Source organism: Nelumbo nucifera, chromosome 4 (genome assembly GCF_055504915.1).
Source record: "Nelumbo nucifera cultivar China Antique chromosome 4, China Antique-T2T, whole genome shotgun sequence".
Classification (NCBI taxonomy): domain Eukaryota; kingdom Viridiplantae; phylum Streptophyta; class Magnoliopsida; order Proteales; family Nelumbonaceae; genus Nelumbo; species Nelumbo nucifera.
In genome coordinates this window covers 1,944,253-1,962,387 of record NC_142652.1, presented here as the reverse complement: position 1 = coordinate 1,962,387, position 18,135 = coordinate 1,944,253, and the positions used below count along the sequence as shown (strand labels likewise).

General features: G+C 39.7%; 1 protein-coding gene across 1 annotated transcript; it reads left to right on the top strand.

The window, feature by feature from the left end:
• Nucleotides 1-7,177: 7,177 nt before the first annotated feature.
• Nucleotides 7,178-17,931, top strand: LOC104591892 (uncharacterized). The gene is made up of 5 exons (XM_010251014.3): nt 7,178-7,418; nt 8,179-9,462; nt 15,254-15,825; nt 15,948-16,167; nt 16,523-17,931. Exons 2-5 carry the CDS (start codon nt 8,233-8,235, stop codon nt 17,858-17,860), a joined length of 3,360 nt encoding a protein of 1,119 aa, XP_010249316.3. The 5' UTR covers nt 7,178-7,418; nt 8,179-8,232; the 3' UTR covers nt 17,861-17,931.
• The last annotated feature ends 204 nt before the right edge of the window (nt 17,932-18,135 follow it).

Below are 18,135 nucleotides of genomic sequence, written 5' to 3'. Positions count from 1 at the left end.
ATATATATATATATATAATTAAAAAAAAAGGAAAAATCTGTGATACCAGAAAGATATTGTACCAAAAGAGATTTGACCAATCAAACACTCTTTCCCTTTGACTGGTACAAAGTTTTTCCGGTATTAGAATCTAACACCATAAAAACATAAAGAAAAAAAAAAACTCATTTCCATTGTCTAGTTTAAAAGGGTCCGAGTATGTTATGGAAAATCTCTTGTAATGCCATGTTTGCATCAATTACCCGATTTACTATAATAACCGGTAACTAGTTTTTTCGGTAAACTCTCAATTAACCTGGTATAGAATATGAAACTTCCGTCGATTACAGTCAAAAATATATATATATGAATTTTTTTCAACACCTCCCCATGTCAGCCAAACAATAATAATATTATACTGTTATACCCTTCAGCGCAATTCAAAACAGGAGAGTCCGTGTTCTGTGCACCCATAAGGTGCACTGAATGAATGCACCCAGCCCGTTAACACGAGTTCGGCGGATCAACCGAACACAAATAACATTTCTCAAATGCTCCCATCTCTTGGCCATGAGGCTTCTTCCATAGTCAAAGAAGTCTTGTCTGCAACTATCAGACACGGCCTTGAGAATAGCATGAGATCATGAATGAGCTGTGTGACCCAGCATGAGATCATGATCTACCGGGGAATAGCATGAGATCATGATATACCAGAGTTGTAATCGGTGTATATTAAGGCCAATAGTAAGCCAGGTCATGAATGAGCTTCCCTCCGCTCCGGTTAACCACCGTTTCCCAAATAAACCCATCTGAATTATTTGGGGAGGTTACGAGCTCTATGTAAGGTTGATCGCCTTTATACGTGTATGCGTCGCCGGCCCATCTGTAGAACCCAAACTTTAAGAAATCTGTGACCGCCGGATAAGACTGCAAGGAAGAAGCAATCCAACGCAAATTAATTAACAACTTGATTAATCAATGAGCATAAGTATAGTAAATTAAGGCCAAAACTTTTTTCCTTTATTTTTTTTAAATTTCTTTGGCCACAGAAACTTTATAAGCACTTGATAACATGATGGTCTGCACGTATGTACCACTAATTTTATTCCCTCAAGGTACTAATCCACCATTAGTTAACCTAAACTAGAGAGAGAGAGAGTCTGTATGGAAAAAGAGAGGGAGCATGAGACACGGTCACTAACGTCCAATGAGGTCCCGAGAGAGAGAGAGAGAGAGAGAGAGAGAGAGAGAGAGAGAGAGAGAGGGGAGCATGAGACACAGTCACTAACGTCTAATGAGGTCCCAAGATAAACAATGCTGAAGAAGAAGAATTGTAAGTAAGTATTGAACAATTATGATGGCTTAATTCAAATCTCAACAATAATATCATCAGATGGGTCATTCTCTTGTAAGCAAGTCTGCTAGTTATCTAGAAACAAATGATACACGCCGTTAATTCACAGCTAATGTATAGAGTGAGATTGTGAGAAAACTCACCGAATAGTATGGAACGGCTGAAACGACGTTGATTGGCTCTGCTGAATCGGGAGATGATAATGCATAGAGCGCTGCCTGAAAGAGTTGTGTTGAACCAGTACCAACCACGATGTAACGACCTTCTGTTTCAGTGTTGGCCACCAAATGATGCAAGCGTCTGATCTCTTCCGCTAATTCCGACTCCAGAAACCAGCACAAGTTTGTAATGTCGGAGACGTAGCTTAGCCATTGCCAAACGGAGATCACCACTGTGCACTTGTCCCCCATCTTCTGCCAATATGGCTCGGACATTTTTGGATCACCACTGTTAACAAAAGTCAAATAAAAAATACCGCCAGGCGTCAATCCGAGAATATGAAATAACTATAGCCTATGACGATCTACATATCAAAAACCCAACTTCAACTGTAATTGAAAATGATGGGGAGCTTATGCCGTTTTGTTTTGCTTGGAAAGCAACAGAAGAAGGGGAAGAGTGGCCGTTAATGCGCACCTCCTGCTCGGTACCAGGCATCTTTCTTCTATTCTCTGTTTAGTTACCGTTACACGCGAAAACAAAAAACTTCTGAAAACTCGAACAAGCGTTGAAGAGAGATATCATATCCATAAATCAAATCACTGTTTCTCGATCACATACGGTTGCTTACCTCTTGCTCCCAACCGTCTTTGATTGTTAGAGGCCCAACCCGACCAAACCGATCAACCCAACCCGAGTCAGTCGGGTTTTCATCAGCACGGGTCGGTTTTGGGTTTTGCAAATTCCTAAATTAATGATTCGGGTTGGTTTCGGTTTTCACACAAGAAAACCAAAACCGACCTGAACTGAACCGACTTAGTTCCTAGTTCAAACATGAAGTTCCAAAGCCCATTAGGCCACCTAGTTTTTGAATGGTTGCAAGAAACTTTGGATTAGTGAATAGTGATTAATGAACAACTTTTGTGATTAACTTTTCATTTAAATTTTATCATAAGAGATGGCTGAAATGATGTTCAATTTATGACTATTTTTTAAATTAGCAAGATTTTATCACAGGGATGAACTTAGAACCCAACCCGACTCAAATCGACCAGGTCGGTTTTGCTTAACACTGGGTCGGTTTTGGTTTCTATGTCAAATAACCCGACAAGGTCGGGTCGGTTAGAAAAATCGCAGTAAACCGACCCAACCCGACCCGTGAACAGCCCTATTAGAGGCCCCCTGTGCTAGAGGCTTCGTCCCTTTGATTGTCAGAGGCTCCCAACGGAAGCGAGCTTTCCCAGCCATCGTACACCCCCCATCTGCCGGAGTGGCTTCTGAGTGGCGTTTAACGATGAAGACATTAACGTCTTTCTTATCTTGTAATGAATTTCTTTTTTAAAATAGATTTAAATGGTTGTTTTTGAAACAGGTTATCCCAGATAACCGGTATTCACTGAAACATAGAAGTGGAATGTTGATTGGTCCATGTCATCCGATATGATATGGAAAAGATACTTTTTCCGTATCATAGATTTTCTTAGTTTAAAATTGTATTATCATATTTGGAGAACATATGTTGGCTCCATTTGGTTTGTGGGATGGGATGAGAAAAAGTGAATATTTCAAAAATATTCATTTTTTTCTCATTTGTTTTGAGGGAAATATAGGGATGGGATGAGAAAAATGTGGGATTTCAGATCCTAAAATCGTGGAATCGGGGTCGTATCAAAACCGTGTGACCTCGGTGGAAAATCTTGAGAAATCATTGTTACTGTCGAACTGGCAAAAAACCACCTTCTTCTTCACCAAATGCTGGCAAGGAACCAATGTGAGGGGCAGCAGCGATATCCCTTCATCTTCCTCTTCTCTCTTCTCCCTCACCCTCTTCTCTCTTCTGTGAGGGGCAACGGCGATCTATGAGGAATCTGCGAGGGGCAGTGGCAATCTTCACCAGATATTGTCTCTCCCTCCATCTTCCTTTTCTCTCTTCTCCCGTATCTTCCTACTCTTTCTGTCTTCCTCCCTTTCTCTGATTGCCGCTGCAACTCTCAGCAGCAGCGATCTGCTTTCTCAACTCTCGCTGCTGCAACTCATGGAACTTTATTCTTCATCTTACATGAATATGGCGAAGAACCAACCTATTATAGTGTTTTTCCTATTATTTTCCCATATATAAAACCAAACAATGAAAAGGTAAATTTTTACACTTTTCCATCCCACCCAAATCTTCCCACAAACCAAACAGAAAAAAAAAAAAAAAAAAAAAAAAAAAAAAAAAAAACTTTTTTTATGATACTTGTTGGAAACACACACACAAAAAAAAAAAACTTTTCTTTTTTTATGATACATTTTAACATGAAGAAATTCGGTATCACCTCTTTTATGATACTGGTTGATTGGGTGCAAGTTTTTCCAGTATCATAATCGAACACCAGGAATAATAATAATAAAAAAAAAACTCATTTCCATTGTCTTAGTTTAAAATGTATATTCATATTTGGAAAAAAATAATATATTTTTTCGAACCATATCATATCCTTTTCAAAACCATGAATCGAAGGCTACGAAAAATTTTGATGGATGGCTAGTCTCATCATTAGATATGTGTTAAGTCTGGTTACGCCATCTACCCTGAAGCTAGTCTCATTGAAGCAACTCTTTTTGTTTGCTCCCTATACTTGGTAAATGTTATTTTTGAAACAGTCTCTCAACAGTTAATAAACTCTGTTAATGTTGTGGATTCTAGTGGCCATCAATATATTTTTGTTTCTGTGTATGGACTTCAAAGCTTTGAGTGAAGGTAGATCTTTTAAGGTTGTTTGGACTCTAAGAACTTCAAATCATGTAGCTCATGCTGTAGCGAGTGCAGGTCGACTGTCGGCGGAATTTTGCTTTAGCAAGGTGATTCCTCTGTGATTGGGTGATCATCTTGTTGTGGATGATCAAAAGGATAGTGTCAATAGCAGTATTATATGTTGTTTTTTTTCTCAATGTTGCTTCAAAAAACCAAGGGCAGCATGTAGGTTTAAAAAATTCAGCAAAACAGGTTTCCTCTGGCACTCCAGCTTATTTGTGTAAAATGGGTCGTGCTTGCTAGGAAATGGGGTCTTTGAAAATTGAAGGAGAAGTTCTAAGGCACGTTTGAAGACAATGTCTTTAGAACATTATTTGCTTTCATTCAATTTCACTGAGTTTGTTGTTGGGTTAAAGGCAAATCCGTTCCTAGGATACAACAAAGCCTTGGACGAGAATCTGCAACCAACAAAGTTGAAGAGTCTCTGAAGAAACCTTCTATGAGACAATAGCAGATCGGACTGAGAGAGAAAGAGAGAAAAAAAAATGATTTTCGAAATTGTGTGTGAAATGCTTGATTCACGCTCCTTAAATAGTTTCTGAAGAGTTATGGAGCAAAGGAATGTGCTAGTTCAGAAAAAAAAGGCACCTTGAACGATCACAATTTCAAACATTGTGACTGTTTAAAAGGTAGTTATTGATTAATGACTGTTAACTTTGAATTGTGCCTCTTGATCACACCTGATCGAATCATGACCGTTGATCACATCAACGGTAAGCATCGCACCAAAAAGCCAAAGCCGCCCTTCACAAGCAAAGTGCACCTCTAAAGCGCCTCATTGTGCCATATACGCGTGCGCATGCGTTGTGCGGTAACAAACCTCCATACTCTCATCTTTATTTCTAAGGAGTGTAAATGAGCTACTATTTAAATACTCAAAACAAGTTGTAATTTTCCAATGTGGGACAAGTTAAAACTGGTTTTAGTAAGAGAAAACACTATTTTTCAAAACATGTGTGCATGTGTAATTTTTCATGTAATTGATCAATCAAACGCCATTGGATTTAATTTCTAATGAGATTAAAATCCAACAATGCCACATCGGCACAGTCCACCAACTATAGTGATAGGACGCACGAGACATGGCATGCCAACCCTATCACCTGCCAACAAAATAAGTTCCAACACTCTACCAAGAGTTCATATCTATGCTCCATCGGGTGCCCCACATGCACATGCATGCATTGAAAACATCTTATGAAATTATCATTAGGAGATGTTTCCAATACACGGTTGAAATGTTTTGTGGGGCACCCATGGATTGTAGATGTGAATTCCCCTGTCAATATGATCTTACACTATAATTTATTATACATAATGGATAGGTCTTAATCTCATGGTGAGGAGTTCAAGGGGCGCCCCACAATGTCCCACAGCACAGTCTCTTGGTGTATTGGGAACATCTCCCGATGATGATATCACCAATTCTAATATTATCATTGGAAAATATTCTCAATACATGGTGAGGATGTGTTGTGGGACATTGTAGGGCGCATATTTGAACTCCATAGTGAGATATATATAGGGTGTCAAATCTTGTTGGTAGGTTGTTGGAAGGTGTTTTATCGAAGAAGATCCAATTCCTTGAATCAAACCCTTCTAACTTCTTACCCCCAAAAGAATCCTTCTATCAAAAAAATTGCAAAATCAAAACCTCATTTAGTCTCTTAAATCAAACAAAAAATATGAACCCCTCATTTGAGCCCATAATCATAAAATTTTAAGTGTATATCTATAATTTTTCAACCGTATGATCATTGTTCAACAGTTATAAAAATGCCTAAAACATTGAAAATTCTCATGCTATCCTACATGAAGCATAGAAATTTGTAACTTTAACTAAACCAGAAGTAAAATCAGTTTATTACACCTTACAGATCTCTCTTTCTCATATAGTCATATACATCCTTTTTGTTTATATATCTTTTTAGTTGTTTAGAAAGAAAAAAAAGGGTAAATTTCTTAAACTACCCTTATGGTTTAGTTAATTGACTAAGTGTATCCTTATTGATTGAAAATTGACTAACACTACCCCTACTGTTTTTGACAATTGACTAATACTTCTTTTATCATTAACATAACGATGAAAAAGATTAATTTACCCTTTATTCTTCTTCAAATTTTCAAAATAAAACAAAGAAACAGGAAATCAAAACCCTAACCGCATTTACGGGGACACATTTGGAGCTGGGCAAATATGGGTGACCCAGTGTAGAGTTGTTAACTGGGTGCTGGGTGCAGAGGGGTTGTCAAGCAAAGCCATCGCTGTTCAACCCAACCGGCGAATTCAGGGCCATTTGGCGCTGCCGAGCTTAATCCGCCCACCACCAACACCACCATAGTCTTCCTCTTTGCTAGTTGTGCCACCTTTACTACCATAACTCCACGGAATTGTGAGTTATGATCAAGAGCATGCATCGCCACCCCACACATCATCTAGAAGCTTTGACTTGTTTGTTAAGCAACAAGCACCTCTGCCCCCATGCCCTCTACCAGCCCCATCAATACCGTGCAGAGTGCCATTTGTCTGAGCAGGGGGAGCGCCAGCCAAAGCTGTAGTATTGATTGTGGAACCACTAAGCAGGCTTGTGTTGTTTGCTTTCAAAATAAATGACACATTCTTGGTGGGTGTTTTGAGCTAACAAAGATGATGGGCCACCAGAATCCTCTGCTCTCGTCACTCTGTTCTTCGTCGAAGACCATGTGGCAGCTATCAGAGAATATAGGGGGAGGATTGAATATGAGCTCAGCAAAATCTGCGATGGCATCCTACGTCTACTTGAGTCACACCTCATCCCTTCATCATCAGCTGTAGATCGAAGGTGTTCTACCTTAAGATGAAAGGTGATTACCACAGGTACTTGGCTGAATTTAAGACTGGCGCTGAGAGGAAGGAAGCTGCTAAGAGCACATTGTTGGCTTACAAGTCTGCTCAGGACATTGCTCTCGCCAAATTGGCTCCCACTCACCCAATAAGGCTTGGGCTTGCACTCACCAGATTGTACTTGGCTGAATTCAATCCTCCCCATATATTCTCTGATAGCTGCCACATGGTCTTCGACGAAGAACAAAGTGATGAGAGCAGAGGATTCTGGTGGCCCGTCGTCTTTCTCCTTACAGATTCGATAGGTGGGTGTTTCCATCACAATAGACACATTCTTGCTGAAACTAAAATCTCCACTAATGTTGATGGTAATTGAACATCCAGCAAACGAGAAATTGAAGGATGAACAAAGAACTGCCGCAAATGCATCTCTGTCTTGATGATGAACAGAGAACTGTCGCTGCAACTTCTAGCAGTGGCGGCTCAAATGCATCTCTCTTCTCTCGTTCTTCCTCTCCCTCTCTCTCGTTCTTCCCCTCCACCTCCAACCTCTCTCTCTCCCCCCTTTCTTCTCTCTTGTCACAGTTAGTTATTGGAGGAGTTTCAATGGACAAATGATTTGGAAGTGGACTTTGGGGTTTCTGACTGGGCATCAGAGGTTCCAGCGGCGAAGGTTGGCAGTGGCGGTACGAGCACCGGTTTTCCCTCTTTTATTCTCGTTGTCATTGCCACTTTCGCTTCCAGTACCAGCACCGGTCTTGGTGGAAATGCATCTCTGCCAGAATTCCCGGCCATTCAAAGAAGGGGAGAGAGAAAGGGGGAGAAAGATGAAGGGTAAAATTGGATTTTAAAAAAATATATTAATGGACTTTGTTGGAATATTAATGGACCTTATTGATAAGGATAAAGTTAGTCAATTCTTATAAATAATAGGTAGTATTAGTCAATTTTCAAACCGTAAGGTACACTTATTCAATTAGCTAAATTATAAGGGTAATTTAAGAAATTTATCAAAAAAATTGTTTTTGATTTATTATGACATCATTTCGTTGCGGAAGACAACAGGGAGGAGGAGCAGAGAAGTCGTTCCTCGAGTCTCCGAGTTCGGACCCGGCGAAAATGATGCCGCCGGAGCTTCAACCCCGTATACAACGTCCGTACATTTCAACCTCTGCGAGCGCTCCGACGTTCTCCAGCTTCAATGGCCGGTACTCACCTGACCGAAGCCCTAACCCGGGCAGCAGCAGTAACAGAAGTAGCACAAGCAGCATCAGATCTTTGAACAATTCTCGCTTTTCTCCGTCTTCTTTCCTCCACAACCCTAGAATTGCTCTCGCTCTTGTTCCTTGCGCTGCTTTCCTCCTCGACCTCGGGGGAACCCCCGTCCTCGCAACCTTAACCCTAGGTCTCATGATCGCTTACATCCTCGATTCCCTCAACTTCAAGTCCGGTTCCTTTTTCGGTGTCTGGTTATCTCTCGTCGCTGCGCAGATCGCTTTCTTTTTCAGCTCCTCTCTCTTCTCCTCTTTTAGCTCCATCCCTCTCGCCATCATCGCTTCATTTCTCTGTGCCGTGACCAACTTCTTGATCGGAGTCTGGGCGTCATTGCAGTTCAAATGGGTACAGATCGAGAATCCTTCCATCGTCCTCGCTCTCGAGAGACTTCTCTTTGCTTGCGTTCCGATCGTTGCTTCGGTCCTCTTCACGTGGGCCACCATCTCGGCGGTCGGTATGGGCCATGCTTCCTACTATCTCATGGTGTTTACCTCTATCTTCTTCTGGTTATTATCTATCCCGCGCGTGTCTTCCTTCAAATCCAAGCAGGACGTCGGTTATAATGGGGGAGAGCTTCCCGGTGAAACCCTCATTCTCGGCCCCCTTGAGAGCTGTATCCATACTTTGTATCTCCTCTTCTTTCCGCTGATCTTTCACGTTGCCTCTCACCACGTTGTCATCTTCTCTTCGGCTGCTTCTATCTGTGATCTGTTTCTTATTTTCTTCATCCCGTTCTTGTTTCTACTCTACGCTTCAACCAGGGGCGCCCTCTGGTGGGTCACGAAGAACACGCACCAACTGCATAGTATTCGAGTTGTGAACGGTGCTGTTGCACTGGTTGTTGTTGTAATTTGTTTGGAGATTAGAGTTGTTTTCCATGCGTTCGGTCGGTACATTCAAGTGCCTCCACCGCTGAACTATCTTCTTGTAACTGTTACTATGCTTGGAGGGGCGTCTGCTTCCGGTGCCTATGCTGTCGGTATGATAACTGATTCTTTCAGCTCGGTGGTGTTCACAGTTTTGTCTATCTTAGTCAGTGCAGCTGGGGCTATCGTTGTGGGCTTCCCATTATTGGTATGTTATTGTTTCTAGGGCTTATAGTGCATGCAAATTTAACCGGATATTACTTAGGTATTAATCAATACACTGCTATATCTTTTCTGCCTTTGCTAGGTCCATTTTACTTGTTGAAAGTTAATTATTTTCCTCATTAGTATTTCAATGCTCCAATCTGAATGTTCTATGGATTACCATTCAAGTGTGTACAAGTGGGTTGGATTCCTAAGTCAAAACCATGGTTGAACCGGTGACATTTTATCTATGCTGTTTTCCACTAACTATAAGAATCCCTCCATGATTTGCAGTAGAGAGGGAAAATCTTGTTAGTCAACCTTCCCATTATCCCATTGTAATTTAATGCTTATTGTATACCAACATTAGGTGCGTCTGTGTGTGTATAAGAACCACAACTTCCAAGTTGAACATATTGCCCACTCAATTGTCTTGGCTGACTTGCATATTCAAAACATCTTAAAATTGCACATCTCACCCATAATCACCTGTTCGGCACCTGACTTGTCTGATTTTCCAAACTTCCATCCTGAATCAAAACATTCACCCTCCTTCATTCTGCTTTTACCTACCATAAGAAACTTGCTACCTTATCAATTTCCCCTAATATCAAATTAACTTATAAACCCCCTCTCATCATGTGTGTTGCTACACTACTTATCCAAAAAAAAAAAAAACCAAGTGTGTTGCTACACCATCCCCCACATGCTTTTTGAATCCTCCTAGTAACTCTTATTAACTAAAATTCCATCTCTCTTATACCATTAATGGTTAATTTTTTAGCACCATCTCTCTTTTCTTAATCCAAAAACACTTTTCTACTAAGCTTTCCGTTACCTAAAAATAGCAATCTCAATTTCTTTTGTAGTTTATCTTATATTTAGAACTTACAGATCTTTCAGGGATTTGTAAAAATGCTTTGTTTATATGATTATTATTGTCCCTTTTGTGCATATTCCAGTTACTTTTTTCTTAAAAGAATGAAACATCTAAATGGTATTAAACTCTCATGCCTTGATGCTTACACCTCACGGATCAAATGCTTTGAGAGCCTCATCTCATGCCTTTCCCCTTCATAAAATTGGTGGAGAGAATATATTTGTATAAATCTTTTTTAAGAAAAATGGTTGCATTTCTGGATTGCGAAACATGTTTAGGGTAGCATATGCTGGGCAGTGGTCAATTTGGAGAATGCGTTTGTGTGGCATCTGCTGAAACCTTTTTGGAGAAGCAATCACGTTCATTACTTTTTATCTGTAGAGAAATGTAGGCTACTGTTAAATTCCTTATATTGTAACATGATGTTTTCTCTGGTTAGAAACCATTCTGCCATACCATTTATTTTTTATTGTCTGAAAGAACATAAATGAAATCAGTAGTTATGAAAATAAAACAAAAAAAAAGCAAAAGCAAAGTGTACTTTACGGTGTATGACACTTCAGAGCCAAAACAGAATTCCTGTAAAATACGAAATCCCTTCTGTGGAAAAATGCCAAAATTGTTAAGAATTAAAGCTAGTCCATTCTTAAACCGCTGGCATTGGCACACAATCCTTTCTTTGCTGCAACTGCACTAACAAATAGAAGTTGGATCCATAGCCCAATTCTAATCACCTGTAGAAAAATATGGCCAAGAGGAAATGATGTCTCTGATGGTGCTGAGGATTGTTTAATGAGAATTGAAAGGAGATAAAAGAAACCTCCAAGAGATGTCCATGGGCATCGAAGTAATAAGTTATGAAAAAAAGCTGTCCATTGAAGGAGGATGAATTGATGAGTAACATGGTGCCATGGTGAGCAGATTAGGCTCATGGGTGGTGGTGAACAAGTTTTTCTGGAAAAGTCCCCGAGCTGAGTAATTGCCAAGAAAACTAATAACAGTCACAAATAACAAGATTCATGAACAGTTCTAGAGAAGTCAGAATTAGAAAATAGCAAATACATAGAGAAACTCAAAAGAGCAAAATTAATGCATTTTTGGAATCCCATAGTCAAAACTACCCTTGGAGGTAAAATGGTCATAAGTTTTCATGGAAAACTCCAAACCGTGCTTTGCCTATTGTGTTGGAAAGTAGACTCATAGGGCTTTCTAGAGACTTGGTTTGCCTTTTGAAAAACACAGGTTTAAGTGTGAAGTGGACCCAAAATATGTGACTGCACATTTTCCAGACAAGCCTTGTATTCAAATTCAAACTTGACCCTTTTCTATGAATGTGGACACTCCGGTGTTAAACTTTCCTACAAGTCTTAACAGCACCATAAGAGTAACTTACTACCATGCTTCCACTATTTTTTTTTGTTACTAAGCTTTTGATAGGCAAATGATAGTGTAACGCTCTGATATGTACTGAAATTCCTTCACTATGTCTTCTAACTATTGAAACATATTTTTTGCACTTCAAATAAGCCAATTCTTCTTTTAATAGTTATTCTAAACCTTGAGAAAATGCTTGCCAATAAGGATCCTTCTAACCTTGTAAGAAGTGAAAACCTCCAATATGATCAATGTTGTTTCCGTTACTTTGAAATTCATTATAGATGATAAAAGATTCCTCTTAAGTGATGGGTTCTTCATCAAAGACTGGTGGACTTTTCCTGATCACTATATTTTTCCTCAAGAATGGTTTTAAAATAGGAGGGGTTCAATTTTCTGTTCATTCTCTTCCACCACCAAAAGAACATAAACTTCATTTGTTTTTTCTAACATCTTTTCAAGTTTAGATTTAGAGGAGTAAGTAATTACCTTCTCTTTAGAAGTCTTTGGATTACTCTCTAATTTGGACGGACACAATATGACTTCATTCCATCTTTTGAAAAAGGATAAGTGTTTTTTGAACCAATCATGAATCCTCCTATCATATTGCCATGCGTGGCCAAGAAGTATGTGACATGCATCCATATGAGCAACATCACACATCACCTCACAATACTTCTTTCCGATGGAAATTCTATCAAGTGTCATTTATCAACTCTTACCTCATTTTCTTTGTAAAGCCATGAGAGCTTGTAAGAGTATTGCTGTTTGTCTATCTTTAGGTTCAGTTTCTCCACTATAATGTAGCTGCTAGCCTCCTACATTAGTACAACTTCCTCCATCAATAATAAGATTACACACCTTGCCATGAAAAAGTGCATCTTATAAGGAAGATATACTCTCAAAGCCAAGCTTCTTCTTCCATATGGACAACGGGCCACATTCAAGTTTTGATGAATGAAAAGAAACTCTCCTTGGTTAGAAGAAGAATGTGAATTTTTCTTGGCCTCTTCTTTTATATCTTCTAAAGTAAGAAAGATCATCTTGTGGTTGGGACAATCTGCAATAATGTGACCAAAACCTTAGCATTTGAAACACCTAACCTGCTTAACATTGGAAGAGCTTGGTTGGATACAATTAGCCGCACCATCTTTCTTAAAATGGCTGTAATATGCTTGGAAGCCGAGATACTCCCTTGCTTAGAGTTAACATGATCGAGAAATTGATAGCTCCTCCCATAGGCCTCCTTAAGTTGCCACTCCACTTTAATTGCAAGCTTGATAACATCTTTTAAGTCCAATATGGTTGCAATTCTTCCACTCTGCTTGTTTCTGCTCGTAACCTACCAAGATAACAAGCAATTGTGTGCTTTTCCTCACTATCATCACACTGCATCATGAGGGCAATATATTCTTCCACTATCATCTCCTTTTGCCTACAATTATGAAATTTGAAAAAGCATATTGGCAGTAATTCTCATGCAGGAATTTCTTTTTCTTCTTAGTCTCTTTCCTCATCTTTTCCCATGTTACAATTTGACTCTTTCGTTCATGAGCTCATCGGTTTTTGAGGTACTCCCACCAAATTGAAGCATGCTTCTTCAATTTGATGGCCATAAGCTTCACCTTGAGATGATTGTGTGCATCTTTGTAGTCAAGGACTCATTCAATGGTGTGAAGCCACTCTATGAAGTTATATGGTTGCATCCTTACTTCAAATTCTGGAATTCCACCTTGATGTTCAAAATCTCATTAGAAGCTATTGTTCCTTCGAGCATCACAGGGAAAAGCCTCTTTGCTCGTCACTTCATGATTGAAGGGGTTAATCTCTTCTCGATCCTCACGAAATTTTTTATCCTTTGAATCATGATGTGACTCATCATGACTTTAGGCTTCAAAGCGCTCTAGATTTTGTTAAAGTTGCTACAATTACCTCCTCAACTCGTTCATTTCAACATTGCATAAGTCTCACTCACATAGAGGAGGATCACCACGACCACGTCAATGAACCATTCCAACAATCGAGAACTGTTAAATCCCAAAGGTACAAATGACACTTTGATACCAACTTGATGCTAGAGAAGTTCTCACAATGAGGCAGTGATTTAAAAGGCACACCTAGGTTCTAGGCGCAACATTTTCAAAAGCCGCATGCTTGGACATAGACATGGGAATCAGAATCTGACGTGGAGGAGTTCAATAGGTGACTCCCCCCCCCCCAAATGTTGCACATAAATAATATTACAATGTACATGGATGGTGTTTTTGCCTATTTGCCATGTGGCTACACTAGTTGTAGGGCTGCAAATGGATTAAATCAAAACGGCTATATGTATTATTATTTGAATTCAAATCGGATCTTATCCATTGGATTTATATTGAATTTGGATTGCAATCAGATATTGAATAGTAAGAATAAATTAAACTAAAAACGACTTTGATATTGTATTTCATGAGCAAATTGAATTGAAAATTAGTTGTATGAAACTTGAACCTAAAACTATTTAGTAAATACACAACAATAAAACCAACATTACTAGAAGATACAATATTACTTTCTTTTAAGCATTGGATAGGGATATGGATACATATTTGATCCAATTATAATATTTGATCGCCCTTAATGGGATCGAATTTGAATTCGAACTCAAACAATTGGATACAATTTGCAGCCCTAACTAGTTGTTTTCCTTTTTTCTCCTAATAATATTTATCAGCAAAGATCCAATAAACAATAAGTTATATATAAATGGGGACATGTGGTAAAATCTTGGGCTGTCAAGCATGAGAACGTGGGTTTGAGTCTTGAGAGTGGTAATTTTGTGCATAAAAATATCATTTATTAGGATTTTAACTAGTCCACCTCTCCTAACTAGTTGTTTTCCTTTTTTCCCCTAATAATATTTATCAGCAAAGATCCAATAAACAATAGGTAAGTTATATATAAATGGGGACATGTGGTAAAATCTTGGGCTGTCAAGCATGAGAACGTGGGTTTGAGTCTTGAGAGTGGTAATTTTGTGCATAAAAATATCATTTATTAGGATTTTAACCAGTCCACCTCTCCTAAGTCACCAGATGGCTGGGACCAACATCGGGTAATGGCCTTTTCTTGTTGGACATAATTTGCACTGTAGCTCGGACCAGCATTTTGGTAAATCCACATACTTCGCACTGTAGCTGAGTCCTATGTATTTTGAAGACTCAGATGTGAGTCTACTCGTGGGCTTGTGCATGGCATCCATGCCAAAGCTGCTTTGGAGATTACCATTATCAACGTACTGAAAGGTCATTGAGCAAATAAATTCCAACATTACCGTCTCATACCTTGCTTTTCCTATTTGACATTTTGTTGATTGATTGTCTGAAAGACTAACAGAGATACTTTTACATAAGACCTCTGATCCTTGGTGATACATATGCCTGGATAACCTTCTTTGCTTCCTTGTATTGAGGTGCGTGTGATTCTTGATTTTGGGGAATGTGCAATTTGAATAGGGATGTAGTAACACTAAAGTTGTTAATTTTCTTATATTTTGCAGTTCCTCCCACTTCCTTTGATCTCTGGCTTCTATGTAGCTCGATTTTTTACAAAAAAGAGTTTACCATCATATTTTGCATTTGTGCTGCTTGCAAGCTTAATGGTTTCATGGTTTGTTCTGCACAACTTCTGGGACCTCAACATTTGGTTGGCTAGCATGCCCCTGAAGTCATTCTGTAAGCTGATAGTTGCAAATGTCATCCTAGCTATGGTTGTTCCGGGTCTTGCCCTCCTTCCCCCAAAACTTCGTTTCTTGACTGAGGTTGGTCTTATCAGCCATGCATTGCTTCTATGCTTCATTGAAGATCATTTTTTCAATTATTCCAGCATATACTACTATGGCATGGAAGAGGAGGTGATGTATCCAAGTTACATGGTTATCGCAACAACTTGTGTGGGCTTGGTGTTGATGAGGAGGCTAGCTGTGGATCACCGAATTGGACCAAAGGCAGTTTGGATCTTGACTTGTCTCTATTCTTCAAAGCTTGCAATGCTCTTTGTTACTTCAAAGTCTGTTGTATGGGTGACAGCTGTGTTGCTGTTGGCTGTTTCACCCCCATTGCTTCTTTACAAGTATTCACCAGTGACATCAGTCTTCTCATTCTCATGTTCCTTATTTTCATATTTCTGTAATTCATATGGAATCAAAATCTTTTCTTTTTGTAACTGAACCCCATTCTTTCGTGAATGTGCAGGGATAGATCTAAATCAACTTCAAAAATGAAAGCTTGGCAGGGTTATTCACATGCTGGTGTGGTGGCTTTATCTGCCTGGCTTTGCCGTGAAACAGTCTTCGAGGTTCTTCAGTGGTGGAATGGGAGACCTCCATCCAATGGATTGCTTTTGGGTTCCTGTATTCTTTTGACCGGACTTGCCTGTATACTTATTATTGCTCTCCACTTTCCACATGTGCAGGTATTAATCGTTTTGACCAATCAGTTTGTTATTTACTCCTTTCTTTTAAAAAACGGCAAAGAGTCCTTCACCAAGATAATCTCTAGTATTCGTAATTTGTCTCCAAAAAGTTTTTGAAGAATGCTTGTATAGTGTTTTTGATACAAAATATTGCTGCAAAACTTCTACCTATAGACATGGTAAGACCCATGAACAGACATATCCCTAGGCAAAGTTGGGTGTCTTTTCATGGATTCCACCTTGTCTATATATATGATGAAGAAATCCAAGAGTTGCATGCACTCGTTTTGTCACGCTACATTCTTTATTCTTTCTTGGTTTATCCTAACCAAATGAGTTTCTCATCCTTGTACAGTCTGCCAAGCGATTCCTCCTGTTAGTGGTGGCAACAGGTCTGCTGTTTATTCTCATGCAGCCTCCCATTCCATTGTCATGGGTCTTCCATTCAGACATGATCAGAGCTGCTCATCAGTCTACTGATGATATTTCTATCTATGGTTTTGTGGCATCAAAGCCTACATGGCCATCATGGCTACTTATGACAGCAATCCTACTCACACTAGCAGCAATTACATCCATTATTCCAATCAAATACATGGTTGAGTTGAGAGCATTTTATGCAGTTGGTGTGGGGATTGCACTGGGTGTGTATGTATCTGCTGAATACTTTCTCCAGGCAACAATCTTGCATGTGCTTATTGTTGTGACTGTGGTATGCACCTCTGTCTTTGTGGTCTTCACCCATTTTCCATCTGCTTCAAGCACAAGATTCATGCCATGGGTTTTTGCCCTACTGGTGGCTCTGTTCCCAGTCACATACCTATTGGAGGGACAGATAAGAGCAAGAAACATTCTTGGGGAAAGTGGAATTGCAGTGGAAGATGACAGCAAACTTACTACACTACTGGCAGTTGAAGGGGCAAGAACATCGTTGTTGGGGTTATATGCTGCAATCTTTATGCTTATTGCACTGGAGATAAAGTTTGAGCTAGCTTCACTTATGCGTGAGAAGGCACATGACAGAGGAGGCATGCACAATCAATCTGGCCGAAGCAGTTCTGGTTTTACTCCAAGGCCGAGGTTCATGCATCAGCGAAGAGCGACGACTGTGCCAACCTTCACAGTTAAGAGGTTGGCAGCTGAGGGAGCTTGGATGCCTGCTGTTGGTAATGTTGCTACAGTTATGTGCTTTGCTATCTGCCTGATATTGAATGTCAACATCACTGGTGGATCAAATCGAGCTATTTTCTTCTTGGCACCAATCCTGCTGCTGCTCAACCAGGATTCAGACTTCATTGCCGGATTTGGCGACAGGCAAAGGTATTTCCCAGTGACAGTTGTCATCTCGGTCTACTTAGTTTTGACTGCTGCATACAGGATTTGGGAAGAAGTTAGGCTCGGGAATGCTGGGTGGGGCCTGGAGATAGGAGGACCAGATTGGTTCTTTGCGGTAAAGAATGCAGCTCTCCTTGTTCTTACCTTCCCCAGCCACATCCTTTTCAACCAGTTCGTGTGGAGTTACACTAAGCAGACTCACTCTACACAGTTGCTTGCAATGCCGCTTAATATACCATCTGTCATAATCACAGATGTAATCAAGGTTAAGATATTGGGGCTATTAGGAATCATATACTCTCTGGCCCAGTATCTAGTCTCTAGGCAACTCCATATTACCGGATTGAAGTATATTTAAACCATAGACATCATACTCTGTAACATATGTTTTGAGCAATTTTCAAGTGAGCTGTGAAAGTTTGAGTTTTCTGCCTGTTTTATTATTCTACATTGTTTCTTTTCCTTGCATGTATGGAGGAATGCTCGAAACCAGAGACCATAGTGCCTATTTATTTGGCAAAAACACCGACTTCACTACGGGCCGATGTAAAATCAGTTGTGAGAGTTTGAGTTTTCAGCACTCCTTGTGTACCCTATTTATGGATGGCGCCGTTTCTTGTGCTGGTGCTGGAA